The sequence below is a fragment of the Tenrec ecaudatus genome, chromosome 12, assembly GCF_050624435.1.
Source record: "Tenrec ecaudatus isolate mTenEca1 chromosome 12, mTenEca1.hap1, whole genome shotgun sequence".
Taxonomy (NCBI): domain Eukaryota; kingdom Metazoa; phylum Chordata; class Mammalia; order Afrosoricida; family Tenrecidae; genus Tenrec; species Tenrec ecaudatus.
In genome coordinates this window covers 4,958,885-4,981,674 of record NC_134541.1, presented here as the reverse complement: position 1 = coordinate 4,981,674, position 22,790 = coordinate 4,958,885, and the positions used below count along the sequence as shown (strand labels likewise).

Below are 22,790 nucleotides of genomic sequence, written 5' to 3'. Positions count from 1 at the left end.
TAACCAGAGTATTCCAGCACGGCTCCCTGACCTCCCTCCCCCCACTGGCACAGAGAGGAGACAGCCAGGAGGCCAGGGCCCCATGGCTCACCCCTGAGCTGAGAATCCCAATCTCCTGAGAGTGAGTGCCTCACCTGGGGCAGGTAAACAGGAAGGGGCCTCTTTCCCAGAGGACAAGCAGGTCTGGGGTCCCAGCGAGCATGATAAAGGCGGGCTTACCTGCCACTGCCTTTTGTTTCCTGGCAGATTCTTGCCCCATAAAATCTAGCTGTCTCTGGGCATCTGTCCTCAGCCCACAGACCACATCAAGCTCAAGACCAGAAAATGCCCCTTTATAGCTGCTTCTCCAACCTGCTCCCAGGGCAATCTCTGGGGTAAGGCTTAGTTGCCAGGGTCACAAAAACAAACCCCAAGCCCAAAGCCATCGGGTCAATACCAACTCATAGCAACCCTGCGGGGCAGGGTAGAGCTGCCCAGTGGGTCTCTGGGACGTCAGTCTTTAGGGGAGTAGATGACCTCATCTTTCTCCTGTAGAGCATGTGGTGGGTTCGAGCCACTGAGCTTGGGGTGAGCAACCCATCGATACCCCATTAGGACAGTGTTGGGGTTCCAACCCAGCCCAGGCCCCACTCTCCGCTGTCTGTGTGAAACTAGCTGCCTCCCTTTGCAGCATCAGTGTCAACATTGTGTTGGCCGCTGTGACTGTGTGTGCGTTCCCACCACAGCAGAAAGAAGGGGCACGGTACTTAGGGTGCTGGTGGGAATAAATGAACAGTCCCACCTCAGCCCACCCTCTGCATCCTTCAAGGGCCCGTGACCCCCAGGCCACATCAGGGGAAATGGAGGCCCCGAAAGGATGGGCTTTGTGGGAAGACCAGAGCTGAGGGGTCCACGATTCCCTGGCTTGGTCTTTGCAGAGTAGGCTGTAGGCACCCAGGCTGCTGGTTCGAATTGATCCCACCCCCCGGGGAGCTTTGAAGGGTCCAGATGGCCAGGCTGCACCCATACCATCGGGTGGGCACCTGCGGGATGAGGCCAGGCCTGGCCACCCCCTTGATGTAAAGGCTGACGAGGTGTCCTGTCCATAAGGCACTCACTCCTGTACCGACTCCTAGTCACCCCATACAAAGTCGGGTCTTACCCCTTTCAGATACAGATCCCAGCCCGTGTGGGCACTATGCCACCAGGGTGGATGGTGTTAAGGTTTAGGTAGGGGCGGTTTGAGGTACTCATGCAGGTCATGGCATGGCTCCCCCACCCCCCTGTGGGGCGGGCTTTGGCGACGGGCGGGGGGGGGGGGGGGGATGGGGTGTGGATGGAGACGCACAGGGAGACAGTTCTGGGGCTGGCCACCAGGTGGCAACTGCTCACCAACAGGTCATCTCGCTGGCGTTGGGAGCCCCCTGCCTGTCCCCTGGCACCACAGTCTGGGGGTTGTCTGGGCAGGTCGCCCGCTGAGCCTGGTCGAGGACAGCCCTGCCCTAGGTGGAAAATGTGGTGTGATGTGTTTGCACAAAACGACTCCAGGCCCTGAGCAGAAGACCAGTTGAAAACAAGACGTACGCCAATAGGGGTGCATTTTTGGTTAAAAGGAGAGCGAGGAGAGTTGGTGGGGAAGTTCTGCCCCCTGATAGATTCCTGGGTACGTGGAGGGGAAGCCCAGGGTCTGTGGTGAGCCTACCCAAGCTGCCATCAGCTTGCATTTCCCCTCTTGATGGAAACGATGTCAGGATAACAATGACCTTGGTCTTGATGTTAAAGGATGCACTTGCTTCTCTTTCTCCCACAGCCTTCTGGGGGTGGTCGAGGTTCAAATTCTAATTCACACAGAGAAGTGAGGGGAGAGGAGGGGAAGGGAGGGGAAGAAAAAAAAACACAGGGGGGAAGGACAGATGGACAGACAGTGGGGCAGTTCCAGGGTCATGGTGGTGTGTTAGGCCGGGTTGACTAGAGAAACAAATTCATAGACATTCATATGTGTGTAAGAGAGAACTTTATATCAAAGAGCAATTGTATATTGAGAAAACAACCCAGCCCAGTTCAGTTCATGTCTGTAAGTCCGATAATAGCCCATGTGTCCAACAGCAGTCTCTAAGTTCCTCTTCAGACTCACACAATGATGCACAACGCCAGGAGATCAAAGGCCTGTGGGTGGAAAGTCTTGTGGATCCAGTGGCATTATAAGCATCTCCGTGCTGGCGTGGGTCTCCTCGTGGCTCCTCCAGCTCCAGGGCTCTTTCTCCATCAGCATAACTCCATGTGGCTGGTCTAAAGGGATGTCTCACAGGGAGAGTGTGTGTCCTGCCTTCAGGGAGGAAGACAGAGTTCCCAGAATCCTTTGGAGAAGGCCATGCCCACACAGAGGCCTCATTGGCAATGGCCTGACTGACAGGCTAGACTCCACCCCTTTGCAAGTTGACAGATGATGTAACTGCCACAGTTGGGTTGCTATGAGTTGGAATCAATTTAACAGCCGCAGCATTGCTAGAAGAAAGGGTAGAGCAGATATGGAGGAGAGCTCATTGCTCCAGCCACTGGGAGGGTCTGCAGGCCCCCAGACAAGTTGCCAGGTTGCCCCCTGCAGGCTGACACACGCCTGCCCACTGGAAGCTCTACCACACAGGCACAGTGTCTGTGAGGCAGCGCTCAGGATGGCTTATCCGTCTGGGAGCCTCCCGTCCAGCGTGGAGGGCAGAGGGGAAGGTGGCGGCCCTGGGCACCTGCTCACGGGCCTTGGGAAAGGCCTTCCGAGGCTGCCAGGCTTCCATGATGGCGCCCGGCCCGCTGGAGCCCCCTCTTTCAGCCTTGGGAGGCTCGTTCCCTCCTCAGGGCCCGTGTTTTTCTGGAAACTATTAGAACTCTCCGCCCAAACCGGATGATAATTGCATGTTACTGATCTCGAGCCTTTGCATCTCTCTCTCCGTCTTTTGAAAGGGAGATATTTTTACTGCACATTGTGTTGCCACAACCCCAGTCTCCTTTCTCCCAGGCAGCCTCGATCTTATCCCCAGGTTTGATCTGTGAAGTCACCGCAGGGGGAGGAAAGGTCTGAAGGCAAAGTCAGGGAAGCAGAGGAGGCAGGGGTGGGATGCCCAGGATCACCCCAGCCTCGGAGCCAAGCCTGGTCCCAAGAGCCAACAAAGACACATGTCCGGAGTCCCCGGGCTCTCTGCTGGGGTCTCCGGAGAACAGTCCCTGGACATTGCCCATGTCCTTCAAGGCACTTCCATCCCACCCGTGTGTCTGAAGGAGCAGGACAGGCTGGGGGTCTGAGCCTGGCTCCTCCATTGCATTCCAGTGGGGAGCCCCCGAAGGCAGTTTTACTCTTCCCCCATGGGTCCCACTGGGTCAGAAATGATGGGTTTTGAGAGCCCGGTCCCCTCATGGCACCCTGGTGGCACAGCAGGTTAGGCACGAAACTGCTGACCATGGACGAGGCCGGCCTGCCTGCCATCTGGCTCCACAGTGGCCCTTCGGGACTGCGTTACAGCCTCGGAAACCCAATTCAGTCTGTGGCATTGGGTTCAGGTGACAGCCCTGTGGGGGCCATTCTACCCCATCTGTAGGGTCTCTGACTCAGAGGGGATGCAACAGCAGTGAGTACAGGGCCCATAACCCACGATCCTTAACTGTCTTCTCTGGTCAAGGGGCAATCCTAGTCACCCATCTGACCAGGCACCAAGCCATCCCTGGGGCTGCTGCCCAACCAACCCCCTTCCTCGGAGGGAGAGAAATGAGGTAGCTCGCTTCCCTGAAGACTGGCAGCCCTGGCAGCCCAAAGGGGCAGGTCTACTCTGCTTATAAGGTGGCTGAGGGTCTGAATCGCCTCCGCCACTGAGTGAGTCTTCCACCTGTTCTTGTGCTGGGGTCTGTGGGGGGGGAATCATCAAATGGGCAGGAGATCCACGCTGGGTCCTCCGCCACCTCCCACTCCACTGCCCACTCCAGGGGTGAGCAGACTCCTGAGCCTGCCACCCCCAGCGGCCCCCGGCCAGCCAAGGAGGGCTGGGCCTGGCACCAGCAGCACCTGCTCAAGGGTGGCTCGTGGCTTCAGGGAAGTGGCCGGCCAGGCCATGCAGGGACATTGGGTCTTCCTAGAAGCCAAGGATGGGCCACAGGATGGCTTGATGGAAGGTGCTTGGACATTTGGACAGGTCTTTATAGGTGCTGGGAGAACAGTTGGCAGGAGGTGGTCAAGGGAGGGGCCAGGTCTATGGGAGAGGACGTTAGTCAGCAAAGACCCTTGGAGGCATCCCCAACTGTCTTTAGAAAGCCCCCCGCCCCCGCATGCTAACTCACACCTCATGCTTCCTTTCGTAATGGAAAGATTTTGTAGAATTTTATTTCAAAATGCACTTGCCGATAAGACATCTATTTCCTTACAATTGGCCCCACTTTCTCCACTGCGTGCAGGGCATTCTTGGGGACCCCTGTCCTTTTCCTTCGTCACGAATGGCAGTGAGATTTTTATGATGACAAACTGGAACAACGGAAGCGCATGACTTCAGGTTGGGGGTTTCTAGACATTTAATTAAGCTTTTATTGATTTCGAATTGGCAGGATCCCCCCCCCCCTTTGGTGCTCAGATCTTTTTCAAGGTTCTTGAAACCTTCTGGAGCCCGAGGTCCAGAGGGGAAAGTGGGGAGATGTGGGCCATGGACACAGGGACCCCTACACAGAATGGGGGGCCTGGACTGGGCCAAACAAGAAGGGGACACTGCTGGAAACGGGGCAAGGTTTAATGTGCTCACCTTTCAGCATCTCTTCTCATCTGCAGTGGGTGTTGGCTCTGCAGTTCCTCCCAAGGGCCTGGAAGGCCCGCCATCCACAGGACACAGCAGGCCAGCCTTTTAAAGGGTGGTGTTATTGTTTGTGGCGGGGTTCTCCCAGAGGCCCACACCATCGGGTGCATGCAGACTCATAGCTAGGACCCCATAGAACAGGGGAGAACGGCCCCAGTTGCTTTCTGAGACTATGTCACTCTTGACTGGAGTCGCAGCCTCGTCTTTCTTCCAATGAGCTTCTGGTGGTTTCGAACTGCTGACTCCGTGGTTGGCAGCCCCACATGTAAGCACTGTGCCGGCAGGGCCCTTATGGAAAGTTGGACTGGCTCCGTGGCAGGGGGTGAGGGGAATGATCTGAAGGCGCTTTGGTGGCACAAGGGTTAAGCGGCCGATGACTAACTACGAGGTCCAGGGTGGTGTGAACCCAGGAAAAGGATCCAGCTGTCTGCATCCTTGCATATGACAGGCTGGGAAACTCTAGGGGACTGAAATTGTAGCCTGTCAGTCACCAGGGGTCACCCACAGTCAGAACTGACGACAATAGTTTATTCAGGAAGTGAAGGGAGGAGGGGGTGTGTGCCATCAAACAAGTGAGCCCCAAAATCCCGCTAGGGACACTGGGAGCTCCCATCCCACGCGGGGTGCCCACCCCTTACTCCCAGCCCTCCTGGAAGCTGGTGGTTCCTGGCATTTCCGATCTGCTGCGTGGTGGCAGAGCAAGTTCCTGGAAGTGTCCGGGCACTGTGCCAAGGCCAAGGAAAGGCAGGTGGGCGCGTCTCCAGTGGGGTTGCTCCCCTTGGGCACCGAGGATGGTGGGGGAGGGGAAGGGGCTGGCTCAGCCGGTCAGCGGTGTGGGAGACAGAGGAGTCTAGACGCTGGAGCTGGACTGAGGACCCCAGGCCCACCCCGCCTCCACCCATTGAATGTTGCCAACTTAAAAAAAAAAATCCCTCTTCAATCTTGGGTATGTATTTCACCAACGGAAACATCTTTTAAGGCAAAGTGAGTTCTTCTGAACTCTGGAAAAGTGTACTAAGCCCCGGTGGCATAGTAGTTCTGCATTGGGCTGCTAACAGCAAGGTCAGCAGTTCATATCCACCAGTCGCTCTGAGGGAGGAAAATGAGGCTTTCAACTCCCGTAAGGAGTTCCGGTCTCGGAAATAGTTCGGCAGGACTGTCCTGTAGGCATCGACTTGAAGGTCTCAGGGAGAAGAGATGGGGAGGGGAGGGAAGAAGACAGCGGGGTGGGGAAGTGTGTGGACAGGCACCCCCACACATGTGCAATACGTGCAAATACACACCCATGCAGCGGGTGGCGTCTTCAGCTGTAAAGCCGCACTTGCACATTTACCCGGAGCGTTTGCTGTGCACGGCTCTGACAATATTTTGTTTTATTTTTAGAAGCGGCTCTTTTCCTTGGGAACGACTGCACCGAGTGTGAGAGGAAATGCCAGGCGGTGCTGGCACGGCCCGCCCGCTGTGTGTGCTGCCACCCTCGCTGGCTCACACGTCCCTTCTCACACTGAACGTTCTGTCTACACCCGCCGTGGCGGTGGCGGCGGGGACAGGAAGCCAGCCGCTGGCGCCAAGTCGGAGCGACAGCTAGCTGCTCTGAGCCCAGGGGGAGGCGTCCGGCCGGCTCGTGGCGGACACTGAGGTCCAGGGGCTGCGAAGCTGGGCGCATCGAAAGGCTTTCCATGTCGAGTGCCAGGAGAGCCCACAGGGTCATCCTGCAAATCCGCGCCGGAACCATAAGCCCCGTCCACCTGTGCAGGCCTAGAGCTCTGCTCCTGGTGTGGAGATCCCTGGACTCGGCTCTCTTCTTACCACTGGGGTTGCTGAGAGTAATCTGTGCCCACGAGACAGCAAGGGTTAGGGGTTTTAGACCTGGAGAGGGAACCCTGTTTGGATAAGGGGACGTGATTGCTGCTAATGAGGCTCTAAATCTAATCACTCCTGAGTTATATAAACAGCTAATTAGACACACACACGCACGTGCCAGGGACCGGTTAAGGGGTTGAGTGGCTGTCCTGTTGGCGGTCGGGGGCCCCGCAGAGGGATGGATCAGCACACCCACTGCACTTTTTGGACTTGAACAGGCCCGTGTGGGGATGATGCCACACCAGCCCACGTTCCGTTCTGAGGTGTCAGGTCCCCAGGAGCCAAGCTCCGAGTCCATGGACATTCACCACGGTCGCCAGACCCCCCTCTGGGGGGCGACTCAAAAAAAAGTTGAGGCCGTCTGCTCAGTAAAGTGCCGGAAACCCACAGGGGCAGTTCTATGCCGTCCATCTGTCCGTCCAGTAAGAGTCTATTCTTGGTTGAACTGGGCTCAAAGGCAGTTGGGTTTTACACAAGAACATGTTCTGAACAAACGGGCTGTGGAAAGATGTTCAGTGTGTTGGGGGGAAAGGGGAGGCTTGACAGAGCTGCAGCGTGTTTCCATCTGTATCTGGTTACCATGGGAGCCTGATGTGCCCTGGTTGGGCACCGGGCTGCGATCCCCATGGCCGGCAGTTGGAAACCAGCAGAGCTGTGCAGCCGAAAGACTGGGCTTTCTACTCCTGGAAACAGCACTGGGAAACCACGGGTCACTGTGCGTCTGCACCGACTGGGTGGCAGTGAGTCTGGGGGTTCTCGGGTGGTTACGATGCACCTACAGAAAGGTGTCCAGAGAGCACACCAAGACTAGGCCCCCCACACGGCATTCTCTTTGTGGGTATGTAAAGAGCCGACCCCAGGCCGGTTCTTTCCAAGACTCCGGGCTCCGAGTCTGGAGAGGCAGCGGACAGGGCCGGCGCGCTCACCCTTTCCCGGCTCACAGAGAAAGCCCAGGTGGCCCTTCCACCTCGGAGCCGTTCACCAATGTATGAGGTTGGAAGTGGACCTCGGGAGAGGAAGGGGCTGGTGGACGCAGAGGGAGAAGGTAAAGCCAAAGGCAACAGCTGAGGCGCAGAGTCCTCAACTTACCAAAATGAAGGGGCGTGGAGAGGCTGCCCCCACCACCCATCCAAGTGACAGAGGTGCAAAGGGCACCACGCTAACGCCTGTGTTGGGAGGGGAGGGGCGGGGGGCTGTGCTAAGTCCTCACCTTTGAGTGAAAGGTCTAAGGTGGGGGGATGGTCTAAGGTGGGGGGGGATAGTCTAAGGTGGGGGAGATGGTCTAAGGTGGGGGGATGGCCTAAGGTGGGGGGATGGTCTAAGGTGGGGGGATGGCCTAAGGTGGGGGGATGGTCTAAGGTGGGGGGATGGTCTAAGGTGGGGGGATGGTCTAAGGTGGGGGGAGCACACAGGAAGCAGCTCGCAGCAGTGCTTTCTCTGCCGTCCTCATACGCCGACCCTTTAATACAGGTCCTCATGCTGTAGTGACCCCCCAACCGTAAGGTTATTTTCCTTGCTACTTCATCACTGTCATTTTGCTGTTTGAGTCGTCATGTAAATATCTGATATACAGGGTGTGTTTTCATTGTTACAAATTGAACATAATTAAACATAATTAAAGCATAATGATTAATCACAGAACAACATGTAATTATATACTGTGAACTATTTATATGTTTTCGGATGGTCTTAGGTGACCCCTGTGACCGGGTCGTTCAACCCCCCAAAGGGGTCTCGACCCACAGGTTGAGAACCGCTGTGATAGCGGGCAGCTGTGGCCTCTGAGGGGTGAGCTGCGAGAGGGCAGTGGGTGGGCCTGGGAACCATGGCTCATTGCCCTGAGGCTTTCCTCCAATAAAAACGCCAGGTGTGTTCATTCGCTGGAGACAGCAGGCTGACACCGGCCCCAGGCTGCCCACGATGAGGGCCCATGGACCTGGGACCCCATTCTCCCTTGCAGACCTTTTTGAGAACCTTCCATCAACTGTGTTAGTTGTTTGGCTACGAACCCTGAGGTTGGGGGCTCAAGTCCACCAGAGGCTGCTGCAATGGTCTACCATCTTGGGAATGCTGTGTGGGGGGCTACGAGTCAGAGCTGTGGTTTTGTAGGAGCGGGGGAAGTGTAGGCAATGCTTGGCGAGCCCTGAAGCTCGCTGACGACCCAAACCACGGCCTGGTCCAACCTAAGGAGCCCTGGCGAGTGGGGGGTGTACGCACCGGGCTGCGGCTGGAGCCCACCAGCGGCTCTGCAGAAGAAAGGCAGGGCTGCCTGCCCCTGCGGATTTACAGCCTCAGGCAGCAGCGGTGGTTCTGCTCTGCCCGCAGCGGGGAGCGGTGGTCCTGCCTATCTTTTCACGGGGCACCCTGCCTGCACCCGAAACAGAGACGGGATGATGTTCCAAGACCACACACAGCAGTTCCTGGGACAGCGTCCTCACCACCAGATGCACCTCGGGGTTAGTGGGGTGGGGTGGGAGGGTGGGCGGGGAGTGGAGAGACACAGTCAAAGCAAAGAAGGGGGTAAAAAAGCCTCATGCCAAAGAATTGCAAAATTTATTGTCTAAGTATTGCAGCTCTCCATCTCGTCGCTGCCTCGAAGGCTTTACTGGTACAACAAGCGGTTTCATCAGATCTTCGATCAGCATCCAATTACAGAGTCTTGGGGAGTCGCCATGCAGGGCTGCACCCAGGGCGCTGTGGGGCGGGGGGGGGGCTTACATAAGTATAACTGGAACAGAAATGGGGAGACAGGGCCTGCCAAGAAGGTTTCGAAACCAACCCTGCAGAGCCGTGGCATCGTACTTGGCACGTGGACGGACAGACGACGGGGCGGCTCTGCAGAGCAGCAGTGCACGTGGGGCGCGGCTTCCGGGAAATACCTCCTTTTTCATTGTCAGGAGGTTTGGTGGTTCTGGAAAGCTTTGAGGAAACAAACAAACCAACCTCTGAAAGGTACCAGTCACGGGGTAGCAGACTGGGACGGGCAAGTGTACCCGTCCAACTCTGGAGAAGTACTGGGTCTCTGGGGACAGCAATGGCTCTAGTACAGTTGGGCCAGTGCCGCTTGGGAGACCCAGGCTGGGCGGGGAAAGGGCTTTCCTTCCATGGACGAGCAGAGAATCCCAGCACAGCCCCTTCCCCAGGACCGGTCCCCTGAGGCCCACACATCAGCCACGTAACTTCCTGCTGGAACAGGGTCCTCCGAAGGGGACCAAGATGCTTTCCAACCAGGAGCTGGGCATCCTTTCGGTCTAAACACCCCCTCACTTTGCATGGGCAAACTCGGCGTGGCAGCCCCCCACCATGGATGTCTGCCACTGTAATCCCTTGGACACTGACCGGGCCCAGGGGTGCTGGCAGCATCACACCCTGCACTTCTAACACTGGGTTGCAAATCGGGGTGCATGGCCTGCCCTCAAGCTGGCTGAGGTCAGTAACACGTCCCCCTCTTCCAGCTCATTGCAAACAGCAAAATCAGACGCTACAACAAGGCAACAAGAGCCCAGTGTGGCTCAAGAGGACACTGGATGCGCTTCCCCCCTGGCTTCCGGCTGCTGCCATCCGACAAACACACGAGGCCCATGCCCAGCCTGGTGACCCAGAGGCGAGTGACACACCAACTGAGCGAGGCTGCGGTGTCGGGTGGGCAGGTGGGGACGGCGCCGTGGACGGGGCACGCTCAGGATGAGCACAAACGGGAACTGGCGGGAAGCTGGAATAGACGCAGTAGCCCTTTGTCCAGGGACACCCGGCCCCGCCTCAGGGAAGAGGGGCCACCACTTCCTAGTAAGGCACTAGAGACGCTACACATAAAGGAAACGTGTCACAACTCCCTCCGCACACACGACCCCCGTCCCTCTGTCTGCCTCTGTGTGTCCTTCTCAGAGAGAGAAGCAAAACTAGAGGCTGAAGATGGCCTCTCCAAGAGCCAGGCTCTGTGGTCACTAAGGTACAGGAACTGCCTGCCGGGCAGGTCATCGCAACCTCCGCCACGCGGACACTACGATTGGTCTCCATCTTCTTAAGATACCGATGCATCTTTCTATCTCGTGTGTGTACATGCGTTTGTATGTTTATGCATAAATAGGGTTCAACTGGTGTAGCACGTCAACACTGACCTCAAGGTGTTTGCTTTTCAAGTAATAAAAAAAAGTTGCTTTAAAAGCAATAGCTATTGCCTCTTATGCTAGTCTACTGGTCAACGTCCAGCTCACAGTAAAGACACCCACAGAGTGGGAGACAGGGTGGGGGGAGTCAGGGCCCCGCCAAAGAATCCTGGCACCTCTCAGCACTCAGTGACCCAGTGGGATAAGTCCCGTCCTGCCCCACCCCCTCCCTTGATGGGTCCCAAGACGCTCCCCACCCAGCCCACCGTGACAGCCTGCACCTGGGAACTCTATGACAACATCGTCAACAAAGCGCTGAGCCTGAGAAAGATGCTCATGAAGTCACAGATCAGTACACACGTGGGACCAGAGCGGGGGAGGGTGTGAAGGAGAAGACGAGAGAATTCTGCTCCGAAAGCATCGGGCGTGACCTTGTTGGGCTGCGTCGGAGCCAGTGACAGGTCCTAGTAGAAAGCTGGCCACGCCACCTTGACCCCTCGGGTCCTCCTCTGCAGACGTGCCTCAACAGACCGGGCAAGCGGAAAGGGAGGAAGGGGCTCAAGTTCTAATAGTCTGGGGTTTCCTGCACAAACACCCGGCCTGCAAGTCCACCTCACCCCGGAAGGCACGCTTGCGCCAGCCAAGCACAGGAACCTCTGGGCGCATCCCCCCGCAGCCCTGGAACAGGCTTCCGAGGGTCCCCGTGGTAGCCCCGCCCAAGGGGGACCTTCAAGAACACAAGAGGAGGGGAGACTGAGATCCTTCAGCTACAGTTTATTTTCATCTCGGAAAAGACACAGCCCGGCTCGTGCGTCTCGGGGGTAGCTTTTCGGTTTGCACGCAAGGTCCAAAAACCCTTCCGAGGCTTGTATGGACCGCAGGGGCCTGGAGGAAAGAACTGTGCCTCTTTCCGTAGGGAATGTTTAACACGGGAACAGTCTACCTCTAAACGGATACATGCTCATCCTGGGCAGAGGGGCGCCCCGGGGCGCTGGGGGCGGGCTCACCCCTGACCTGCCCGCCGCCTCCGCTGCCTCTGAAATCCCCACGCCTCTCCCCTCTGACGGTTTCAACAGACACGATAGAAATCTCCACCCAACAAGCACTGACGTATTTATATTAAAAAATAGTGCAAAATCTCAACATTTATATAAATAACTCTAAACCCCTGCTTTTTTTTAACAAGGTAATACACACTTTCTGAATTGGCACTCAAAAAAGGCCAGCCCCCTCCCCACCCCACCCCACTAAATTCAGAAAGCAACTTCTGTGTGTATGTGTGTGTGTGTGTGTCTCATAGGCTTCTTCTAATACAAAAATACTCCTGCCCTCACACATACAGTTGCTCTTATCTTATATATATATATATATATATTTTATATATGATATTGCAGATCTTTAAACAAAGGTTGTGCAAATATGTCTTTAAAGTTAAGTGAAATAATCATAAACAAACAAAAAGAAAATCAGCATTCACGCACGCAGCAAAAACAGACTAGTGTGGGGATTTTTTTTTCCTTTTTCTTTTTTGCCTTCAAGACCCAGCTCAACAAAGAAGTGTGTGTGTGTGTGTGTGTGTGTGTGTGTGTGTGTGTGTGGTTTTGCAAGCTCTCTACCTTGTGCACTCAGACCCAACAGAACATGTAAGTATTTATACACAGAGCGGCGGGGAGGGCGGGCACGTGTGCGCTCCGGGGTCAGCCGCCCCCTCTCGCTCTCTCCTTGCTAAGAAGTGCCGAGTGTTACCTCACCACCTCCGGCCGCCCCAGCCTGGCCCCGGGGTCCCTAGAGAGGATGGCTCTTCATCTTCTCCTTGTTCCAGGTGGCCGTGGTCTCCAGATGTGCCGTGTGTGCGGGGTGGAAGCGGGTGCCCTCCAGCAGAGAGGGGGGCCCGCTGCCTTGCTGGTGTTGGAAGGAGGCAGAGCCAGGGTAGTGGCCGATGACCTCGCTGTAGGTGGGCGGGGGCCCCTCCATGCGCCCGCCGCTGCCGTAGCACGTGGCGCTGATGCCCGAGTTACTGCTGGGGGGGCAGGGGCCGCCCAGTAGGCTGCTGTCCATCAGGTCGCTGTCGAAGATGGTTCTGTTCGGGGGTGCGCGGACCGACTCTCGGTTCAGCTCCAGCTGCTGCTCAGGGTCACGCAGCTGCAGGGTGCAGGGGCCCTGGTAGGGCGGGGGTTCCTCGCCGTCTGACAGCGAGATGGTGGGCGGCAGGTCGATCTCATGCTGCAGGTACGGGTAGGTGGGCTGGAAGCGGTGGAAGCGGTCCCGTTGAGTGAAGGGAGGCACCGTCAGGCGTTCGGCCGGCCGGGGTGGGGCGTAGATCTGCGGCTGGGGGCAAAGTGGAGGGAGTGAGGTGCTGCCCCTACTGGGGGGGGGTCCCTTACTGGGTGCAGGGCCCGAGGCAAGGACTGAATTCTGTCTTCTGGGGAAGGGGAGAGTGGGGTGCTGCCTCAACTGGGGTCCCTAGTCCAAGGCTCTGCTCTGGCCCCAGGACAGGAGGAAGGAAGCCCAGCAGGGCAGGGGAGAGTGAGGGGACTGCGGTCCCTAGATGCAGAGCGGAGGCAGGGATTCAGCTTGGCCCCCATTGTAGGGGAAGGGAGAGGAGCAGGACGTGGGCAGAGCTGCAGGGGAGCTGCACATGGCCCTGCGTCTCCCTTGAAGTGGGGCGACCTCAGTGCTGGCCTACACACAGTCCCACCAGCCCTTCAGATCAGGTGGGAGCCGTAGTAGTGGGGACAGGGGCAGGGGGGTGTGGGTCTCACCTCCGGGATTCCACTGCCGGACACAGTGCTCTCCGAGGGCCAGAGGCAGCCTTCCTGTGTGGGGTGGTGGGGGAGAAGAAGGGGAAAAAGAGGAGGGGGCGTCAGCAGCTGAGAGTGCTCATCCTGAACTAGATCCAAACAGGCATGTGAGTCTCAGCTCTCTGTGCCCCAGTCTCGGGACACACTCAAACCAACCCACCACTGGCTCCCATGGAGGGCCGGTGCCTGCACCCTCCCAGCCCCCACGGTGCCCGCAACATGGCTTTGGAAACATGGTTTCCCTGCAGTGGCTTTCTCATAGACTTGCTGACCAACTCATTCCCCAAACGTGAAAAGCCCAGTGACCGCAATCGACCAACTCCCTCCGACTCCCAAGGTGTGAAAAGGAGCCCCAGTGGCCATGCACTGGGCCGCTAACCAAAAGGTCAGCAGTTCAAAACCACCACCAGTCCCTCAGAAGGAAATCGAGGCTGTCTAATCCCGTAAAGGCTGACAGTCTTGGAAACCCTCCAAGGCAGCTCCACTCTGTCCTGCGGGGTCGCTGTGAGCGGGTTAGATTCGAGACCGCCTGGGTCAATAAAGCCCAAAGACCAGAGTCCACGCGGGAAGGGGCCACAAGGACAGGACGAGGATAGTCCAAGGCCCTGAGAGCCCCACCCTAGGGGAGCAGCACTTCCAGCAACCTGATCGCTCCCAGCCCAAGGGGCCCATGGGTGTAATGTGGAGCTACACAGGGACTTCTGCAGGAAGCAGGTCTCAGATCCACCTCTGGGTGGGGTTGAAGTACCAGTGCTTAACCATTTGTGCCCCAGGCTCTCCTAGCCCCAAGAATACCCCCTGACCAGTTTCTCATCCCTCCTGGTCATGAAGACAAGGACCTGGCTTGTCACCCATGTTCCCCAGGGCATGCTTTCTTGGCCCCAAGACAGGCAGGTGTCCACTGCCACCAAGGGCTTCCGAGGCCACAACACGTTCTTTACAGGAGCAGACAGCACTGGTGGGACTAGAACCACCAATCCTGTGGGGAGCAGACCAGTGTTTTCTCAGCAGAACCACCTAGGCTGCTTTCCCAGGGCAGAATAAGAGTTCTATTCTGCCTGTGTGCCTATGGGCCCGGCAGGTGCCCCGGTGGCAAAGCAAGTTCTGATTTGGGCTGCTAGGCACAGGATGAGCAGCTCGAAACCCCCAGCCGCCCCTCGGGGGAAAGATGGGGCTTTCTACTCAGGTAAAGAGCTAGTCTGGGAAACGCACAGAGGCAGTTAGTTCTACTCTGTCCTGAACACTCGCTGCGTCCAAATCAACGTGCCGGCAGGCCAGTTTGGGTGGGAGGGGCGGGCCTCGGTGGGGCAGGGGGTTACGTGTTAGACTGGCAACCACAGGCCAGCCATTCAAACCCACCACACAATCGATGAAGCCAGAGGAGAGGCTTTCTGCCACTGCAAGGACGGGCAGCCTGGGAAACCCAGGGGTGGTTCTAGCTGAGCTGTCAGTGGAAATCGATTGAATGGCAGCAGGGTCGAGGGGCCTCATTCCCCAGGCTGCCACAAGGAGGTGCCATGGCGCTCACAGCGGCCCCAGAAGGCAGGTGGCAACACCTGAACACCCAGGTGCGCCTGGGGACAGGGAAGCCAGTCCTCAGGGTCACTGTCCTCAGGCGCCAGCATCACTCTGTGGCTAATATGCGCCTCCGTCAGGCATGGCACTCAGCCCCTTAAAAACCCACTGACCCACAACAGAGCAGAGCTGCGCCCCCCCCCCCCCTCCAGGTTTCCCAAACTGTAAATCCTGACAAGCCAACTGCCCCTGACTCAAACCACCAGCCGGCCTTTCAGTTAGCAGTGAGCGCTTTAAGCACTGTGCCACCAGGGCTCCTTAAGTTCTCAAACACAAAACTCACTCTCGGGCAGGTAGAAAGCCTCATGTGTCTCCCTAGGGAGGGCTGGTTGGCGGTTTCGAACTGGGGATCCTGAGGTGAACGGCCCACCTCATAAGCCACTGCCCGCCAGGGTCATCGAGCCCGCTCTGGTCCACTGCAACCCCGTGGGACAGCACAGAATTGCCTGTGTGGGTTTCCGAGGCTGCAATAGAAAGCCTAGTCTTTCTCCTGTGGAGCAGCGGGCAGCATCAAACTGCTGACCTTGGAGTTAGCAGCCCAGCGTGTGACCACCATGATGCCAGAGCTACTGGGCACAGGCCAAACCCTCTGAAGGACCCTCTGAACTTTTCTACCGACACAGCAGGTCCCTAGGCACCCGCCTGGGAGCATTGCCAGCTGGTGAGTGGAAGGGGGCCCACACCCTGGCCAGGTGCTCCAGGCCCCATGGGGCAGGGTGGGCCCTGCATGAGTCAGACCTGGCCTGCCCCAGGGAGGCCCAGCCCACCTGAGTACCAGGAAGGAGACAAGGAAGCCAGGCTCTGCTCAAGGTTAGAGTGGATGAAAGGTGACCTTGGACCAGCTGCCAGACCTTCCCTGGTCTACAGTCTTTCACCAGGACTTTGAGGAGACACCAGCCCAAAGCTGGGGTCCCGCTGGGACCAGCAGTCAGTCGGGTGCTCCCTGACTGCCCCCCTCTCTCAGGGAATCTTACCAGGCTGCTCCCGCCACCCCAGCTTCCATAGTTGTGGCCTGTGGCAGACCTCTCCTCTGACTCCCTAACCTAGCAAGGGCAGAAGCCAGACCCCCACTTCCCTCTGTCCCTGGGCTCTCTGAACCCCCTGGATTCTAGTGCCCTCCCACCCCCCAAATCAACTCTCTGCAACCTTTCTCTCCATATCCCCCAGCCTCGATCCTGGCAGCCCTGCCAGGTGAACCAGGTGGGTCATCCCCCACGCCCCCCTCTATCCCATGTCTGACTTGCAGACACACCAGCAGAGCCCCAGGCTTGGGAGAATGCAGATTCCAGGGAGTGGGTCCAGGGCTGCACCTTCCCCCCACCCCCTCCGGGGTTCCTGACACAAGTCCCCGGGTGGAGCAGGAAGTTCGTGCAAGACTATAAACCAGATAGTCAGTGCTTTGAACCCCCCTGTCCCTCAGGAGAGACCTGAGGGACGGGTGACAGTCAAAGAGCTGTCATTGGACTTGGGTGGGGGTGGGGTGCTCCAGAAAAAGCTCCATCACCCTGTCAAGACCCCCACACCTGCAGAGGTTGTTTTCCTAGGACTGTCTGCTAAGGAGTGAGAGATAGAGGAAGAGACAGAGTCCTGTGACCCTGAGGGACACTTGGCAGGGCCATAAACAAGCTGGTGATCCAGTCTCTAGGGCCGACCCCCCCCCCCCACCTTTCCCAGACACTCCAAGTGTGTAGACCTGAGGCTGCTCAGGCGCCTCGTGGAGAGGCCCACAGTCTCTGGAGTCGGGGAGGTCACGTGCCCGTCTGGCAGGGGAGCCCCAGGGGAGCCCCTGAGTCTACTGCAGGCGCTGTTTACCTGCCAGCATCTCCCGGGGCTCCAAAGGCGGCTTGGTAAATGGAGCTGCTGGGCAGCCAGTGCCCCACTCTCACCTGTTAACCCCGGGGTCCTGGCTTCTGCCTTAGCCGTGTGTGTGTGTGTGTGTGTGTGTGTGTGTGTGTGTGTCCATCTTTGTACCTGTCAGAGGCTTCCCTCACACACCAGGCTGCAGTGCCGAAACCTCCCAGAGTGCACACACGTGAGCACTGAAGCTCACACACCCACTAAGTGCCTGTCTGCCTTTCCCCGAACTCAACTTCCCGGTAATGTGGCCACCGTGGCAGGTGCAGCCCAGATGAGGCCCAGAGCCTTGGACACCCTGCGCCAGAGGCTACCTGCTATTCCGGTGTGGGGGACAGCGGGCAGGTGCCCTTGTCTCAATGACACATGGAGGCTAGGTCTGATGAGCAGAAGTGCCCAGACCTGCCAGGACAGGTCTGCGGCTCCAGGCTTCCTGGGTAAGCTGGCACTGCCCTCAGCCTCAGAGAGCTGCCGTGACGCTGGGAAGCTGCATGCCAGCCCTCACCCCCTACCCCAGCCTAGTGTAGCAATGGGGGTCACTCAGGGCTCAAGTCTGCCTTCTCCCTCCGTGCTCACTGGCATGGGGCAGAGACCAGCCTGCAGGGCAGAGGGTCAGAGTGGGGTCCGAGGGAGGCAAGTTTCTGCCGCCTGGTGACCCCATCTGGGCCCTGAGTTGCGTCTAGGGAGCTCTGGGGGTCTTGGGGGGCTTCTAATACTTGTGAAAATGCAGTCTCACAATCACAGAGGTGCCTCCACTATGGTGTCTGACCCTTTTCCTTACCCTTCCTGAATGTCTCCTCATCCCACGTCCTTCCTTCCCCCCTGTAGCTAACTGCTCTTCATCTCTCAGAGCCTGGCCGGACGCTCTGGGAGAGGCCTCTGGACCACAGCCCTCTGGTTTCCTTCAGGCTCTGTGTCATCTGGAGCCTGGCTGTGTCTAGAACTCCTTCCCCAGGGCAGCAGATCAATGGTTTTCTAGGCAAAGGGAGTGCGGAGTGGTCATCTGTCAGGGGGATGGACGATAGGGATGGAAGAGGGGGAGCATGGGTGGGGAGATGAGTATATGAATTGGTGGAATGTAGCTGGCTGGATAAGAAAGTAAATGAATGGCTGGGTGAATGGGCAGATGGATGGATGGGTGGGTGGGAGGTGGATGGATGTAGTGAAAAGCAGGTGAATATAGGAATGAAATGTGGCTGGATGGATGAGTGGATGAATGGACAGATGGGCTAATGGGTAGTTAAAAGGAGAAGTGAGTGGATGGGTGGGCGGGCGAATGGATGGATAGATGGGTGAATATATGGGTAGGTGGAATAGATGGATGGGTGGGTGTATGAATGAGTGGGTTTATAGATGGGTGGATAGAATATGATCAGTGAAAGGTTGGATGGGTGGATATATTAATGCATGGGTAAAGACTGGGTGAATGGAATATGATGGGTAAAAGGATGGGTGGGTGGGCGAATGGGTGTCTTAATGCGGGGTAAAAGACTGGGTGAATGGATGGGTGGGCGACATGACCCAGTCTAAGCTGGCATGCTTGGTCTGCACTCTGAATCACAGATAGGTGGTCTTGATCATTGGCCCTTGACATGTGAACGCTCAAAGGATGTGCACACAGCCAGAGCTGGTGGAGGTGGAGTTCAACTCAGGACCCCAGGACCGTGTGACTCACTGCCCTGCAGGACCTTGGTGGGGGTGGGGCTGCGCCTCCCTGGCCCACTGTGTCCCGTTGTATCAGGATTGGGAAACTGCAATGCTGACTCCATCTCTATCTCTGTCCCCCTCTCCTCCTCAACACCATCTCCTCCATAACCTGCCCCAGGTACCAGGCACTCAGCACACCTGATCCAGGTGAAGACAAACCGCCCAGCTGGGAGGAATTACACCTCTTCACCATGGTCCCTGCAGGCCCACCTCGGCTTCCATCCGTCTCTTCCCGAGGCCGGTTCCAGCCCCGTCACCACCTGCCCCCAGTGCCGACAGTGCCTGGCACGCAGCAGATGCGTGGTGCGAGTGTGTGGCTACGCCTCTCTCCCCACCCCTCGCTCCCGTGGGGGCCCCTGTGGGAGGGACACTCACCGAGGACAGGGCGTCCTCCCTCCGGCGGGCCTGGCTGTGGCGGCTGATGAGCGAGCGCGCGGACAGCTTGTAGTGGCTCAGCAGGCACGTGATGACCACCACCATGACCATCATCACCACCACGATGACCAGGATCTGCACAAACTCCAGCTCAGCTGCGGACACAGGGCGCACGGTCAGCGGCTAACAGACTCACGGAGAGACGCGGGCTGGGGGATGCGCAGGTCAATGAGTGGGCAGACGGACGAGGGGCGGGGAACCTGGGGGAACAGTCTAGGAAGTCCCCACCAGTCTAGGAAGGGACCCCAAGGGAGCACCCTGTAGACACAGCAACAATCGGCTGCTCCCCACCCCCAGCCTGGCATGGAGGTGTCTGGCCTGCGAGTTTGTCCCTCGGGGGCTGAGCCCCTGCAAAACCTGAGCTCACTCAGTCACACCCCAAACACACCACTCCCCCCACCCCCACATACAGGTACAGGTGAGCTCACAGGAACACCCAGCCCTTGGTCAGTGGGAACCCCTTTAGTTCCACAGCCTCAGAGAACAGTCCATGCCCGGTCCCTAAATCGACAACAAAGACCAATCCGGATCTCATGCCATCAAGCCGATGCCGACTCATGGTGACCTCACAGGGTCGAACTGACCCGGGGGTCCCTACACTGTAACTCTTTACAGGAGTAGAAATCCCCAGCTTTCTCCCAGAAGTGGCTGGCGGTTCTGAAACCGCTGACCTTGCAGTTAGCAGGGCGATTCTCATTCCCCAGGAGGCCATCTCCTGGTGGCCTTGTCCTGGGGGCAGGACACCGTGAGGGGGAGTGGCTTTGACGTTATCCAGATGGCTGGTTTGGCAAGCGGGCAGGTCTGGGAGCATGAGGTGGGGCCAGCGGAGCCCGTCTTCCCAGGAGGTGACCCGGCTGAGTGGGACCAGGAAGTACTGGAATGCACCTCCTCCCCAGGCTGACAATTAGCAAAGCCCCCCCAGGGCCAAGGTCAAGTGCAGGGCACTTTCTCCTCCAAGTCAGACACACTCCAGGGGGAGGTGAGGGTCAGCACCCCAGACAGAACCGGGCCCCTCCACATCCTGTCTCATCTTTGCACCCAGACTCTCAGCAGGACAGTAAGGCAGAGATGAGATAGATGGGCCTTCTGCTTTCTGGAGGCGCAGGACCCCTGGTCTCTGCCCAGACCCCTCACTCACACCACCAGCCTCGGGCCCCAGACCCACCGCATCCTAAGACCCTGCATGCATCTGATCACACACACACCCCACACCGCTGTCTCCTGCTCCTGCAGGGAAGGGCCTTTACTCTGACCCTCCCCCGGACCCCTCCATCGGCAGCGTTAGAACCCACTGCAGACGCGTAGTAGGACACCCACAAACTGGAAGGTCAGGGGCTTGAGTCCCAGCAGCGGCTCCTCAGGAGGAAGCCCTTGCATTCTATTTCACCGAGACCCGAGGGCAGCTCTGCCTGTCACACGTCATGCACCCATTTCACAGGTAAGACACTGAGGCCTGGGTCACAGCACAGGCTCTCCTTAGTCACAGAGCCCAGAGCAGGTGACCTGGGATCTGGTGAGAGACACCCCCCACCCCTGCCAGGGCGGCGGGGAGGAGACAAGGGACTTCAGTGTACTTTCCCCAAGCCGCTGGCTGGCCCAAGCCCCAGGGCCCCGCCTGCGGGGTCCAGCCCTGCCCTGTGGCCTGCCTGTAGAACCAGGACAAAGCTGCCCATTCAGGGGGGGCATACAGGGCCTGCTTTGTCCTCTGAGGGTGCTGCAACCCGCTGCCCCCCAAACCTGGTGCACTATTCACCCCGGCGGGGGCTGGGCCTGGGCTGGGGACATGCAGGGTGGCCAGGCTGTCTCCCTGGCCTTTGTCCTTGGGTCCTGGCAGGCGGTGGGGCCCAGGCCAGGCCACTGCCCTCCTCCTGGCATCGTCTGGGTCTCAGGCATGGCCCCCTGGGAGCCGTCCTCCTTGCCAAGGCTGGCTTGAAGGAGGCAGGCTGGAGGATTTTATGTCTCAGTGCTCATGTCTGAGACCTAGAGAACCCCTTCCAGAACAGAGTTGGGGCATAAGTGAGCATGCGTGGCCACTGGGTGCCTGGGTCACTAACCCCATGAAGATGCAGGCTGGGAGATCCATGTGGGGGGAGGGGGACAGAGTGGCTGTGGCCCACAGGTTTGACTCCAGGCCCTGCTAGTCTGAGCTCACCTCAGATCCTACGCAAAAGGAGGCCCACAGCATCTGCCAGGATGAGGCTGGGCATGTGCCTGGCATCCAGATCGGTCCCTAAAGGCTCACATAATGAATGGGGGTTGGGGGGCAAGGTCCACCCATGACAGTGTGTGCTCCATTCCGATTATGGCCAAGAAGACCCTACGGGGCATTTCTCTGTAGGACACAGGTCACCAGGTATGGTAATTACCTAATCTGGAGTCAACTTGCAAAGGAATCTAGCCTGCCAATCAGGTCACAGCTTGATGACCTCATTTGGAGGCACTGTGGAGCTAAATAGCTCACTGGAGGCCAGATACACACACTCTCTCTAGTGCATCTTCATGCTGACAAGCCACACGGAGCTACGCTGATGGAGCCAGAGTCCTAGAGCTGGAGGAGCCACGTGGAGACCCACACCAGCGCTGAGATGCTTCACTGCCACTGGATCCACAAGACTTTCTACCCACTGGCCTGTGATCTTCCAGCACTCAGCGTGATTGCATGTGTTGTGTGAGTCTGAAGAGGAATTTATAGACTAGTATTGGGCATATGGGCTAATATCGGACTTGGGGACCTTATCTGGACAGAACTGGGGTGTTCTTAATACTATTGCCCTTTGATATAAAGTTCTCTATTACACACGAGTCTCTCTGGTTTTGTTTCTCATCAACCCGGACCAACACACCAGGGGCAGTTCTCTGCAGGACATGGGGTCGCCAGGGGTTAGTTTGACACAAAGCATTTGGCCACGAACATTGCCTTCCACAGGGTGGTCAGTCTTGTCCAGCCGGATAGGCGAGGAGTCTGTGGCCTCAAGACGAGAACAGACTTCCTGCTGGAGTGAGCTCCCAGGCTGCCATCAGCCCTAAGGAGTTCAGACTCAGAACCTGCAGCCCTCACAGCCATGCGAGCCAATATCCTGAAATAAATCACTCACTCTCACACACACACTCTGCTTCTGCCTCACCATGGCACAGATCCAGGAACACAGCGGAGCCCAAGCCTAAAAGCCCTCTGTTGCGATGTTGCAGGGCCACCCAAGAGATGTCAGAGACACCCTGAGATGTCACAGAGCTGCCCCAAAGGCCTCGCTGACACACGTGGAGACGTCTCAGAGATCTCAGCAATCGCAGAGACCTGAGTCACCAGGGTCTCTGGTTGCTGGGGACACAGAGTCACTGCAGCTCTGGGGGAGGGCCGAGGCTGTCTGCAGGGGGGACAGGCCCCCAAGGTCCCTATCTGTCACCTCAATGGGACAGCTGGGGTGCTATTAGCATTCCACAAGCTCCCGGGGCTCACCAGCCCCTCCACCAGTTCTCGTCCAGAGCTATGGTCCGGGAAACCCACAGGGACAGTTCCTGTCCTGCAGGGTCCCTGGGAGTTGTAGTGGACCAGATGCCTCTGGGCTCAGGCTTGGTGATGAGACCACTTAAACACTCATCAAATCAAAACAGAGGCGCAACACTTACAACGAATGCCCTGGTGGCGC

At 57.8% G+C, this 22,790-nt stretch overlaps 1 protein-coding gene across 1 annotated transcript in view; it reads right to left on the bottom strand.

Annotated features, from left to right (window-relative positions):
• Positions 1-11,530: 11,530 nt before the first annotated feature.
• Positions 11,531-22,790, bottom strand: part of PMEPA1 (prostate transmembrane protein, androgen induced 1) — a 48,687-nt gene continuing 37,427 nt past the window's right edge. Inside the window, exons 2-4 of the mRNA XM_075528397.1 lie at positions 19,084-19,238; positions 13,534-13,587; positions 11,531-13,099 (exon numbers count right to left, since the gene is read on the bottom strand). Of these exons, the coding sequence (XP_075384512.1) occupies positions 12,557-13,099; positions 13,534-13,587; positions 19,084-19,238 (752 nt within the window). The 3' untranslated portion in view covers positions 11,531-12,556. The remainder of the gene's footprint in view (positions 13,100-13,533; positions 13,588-19,083; positions 19,239-22,790) is intronic.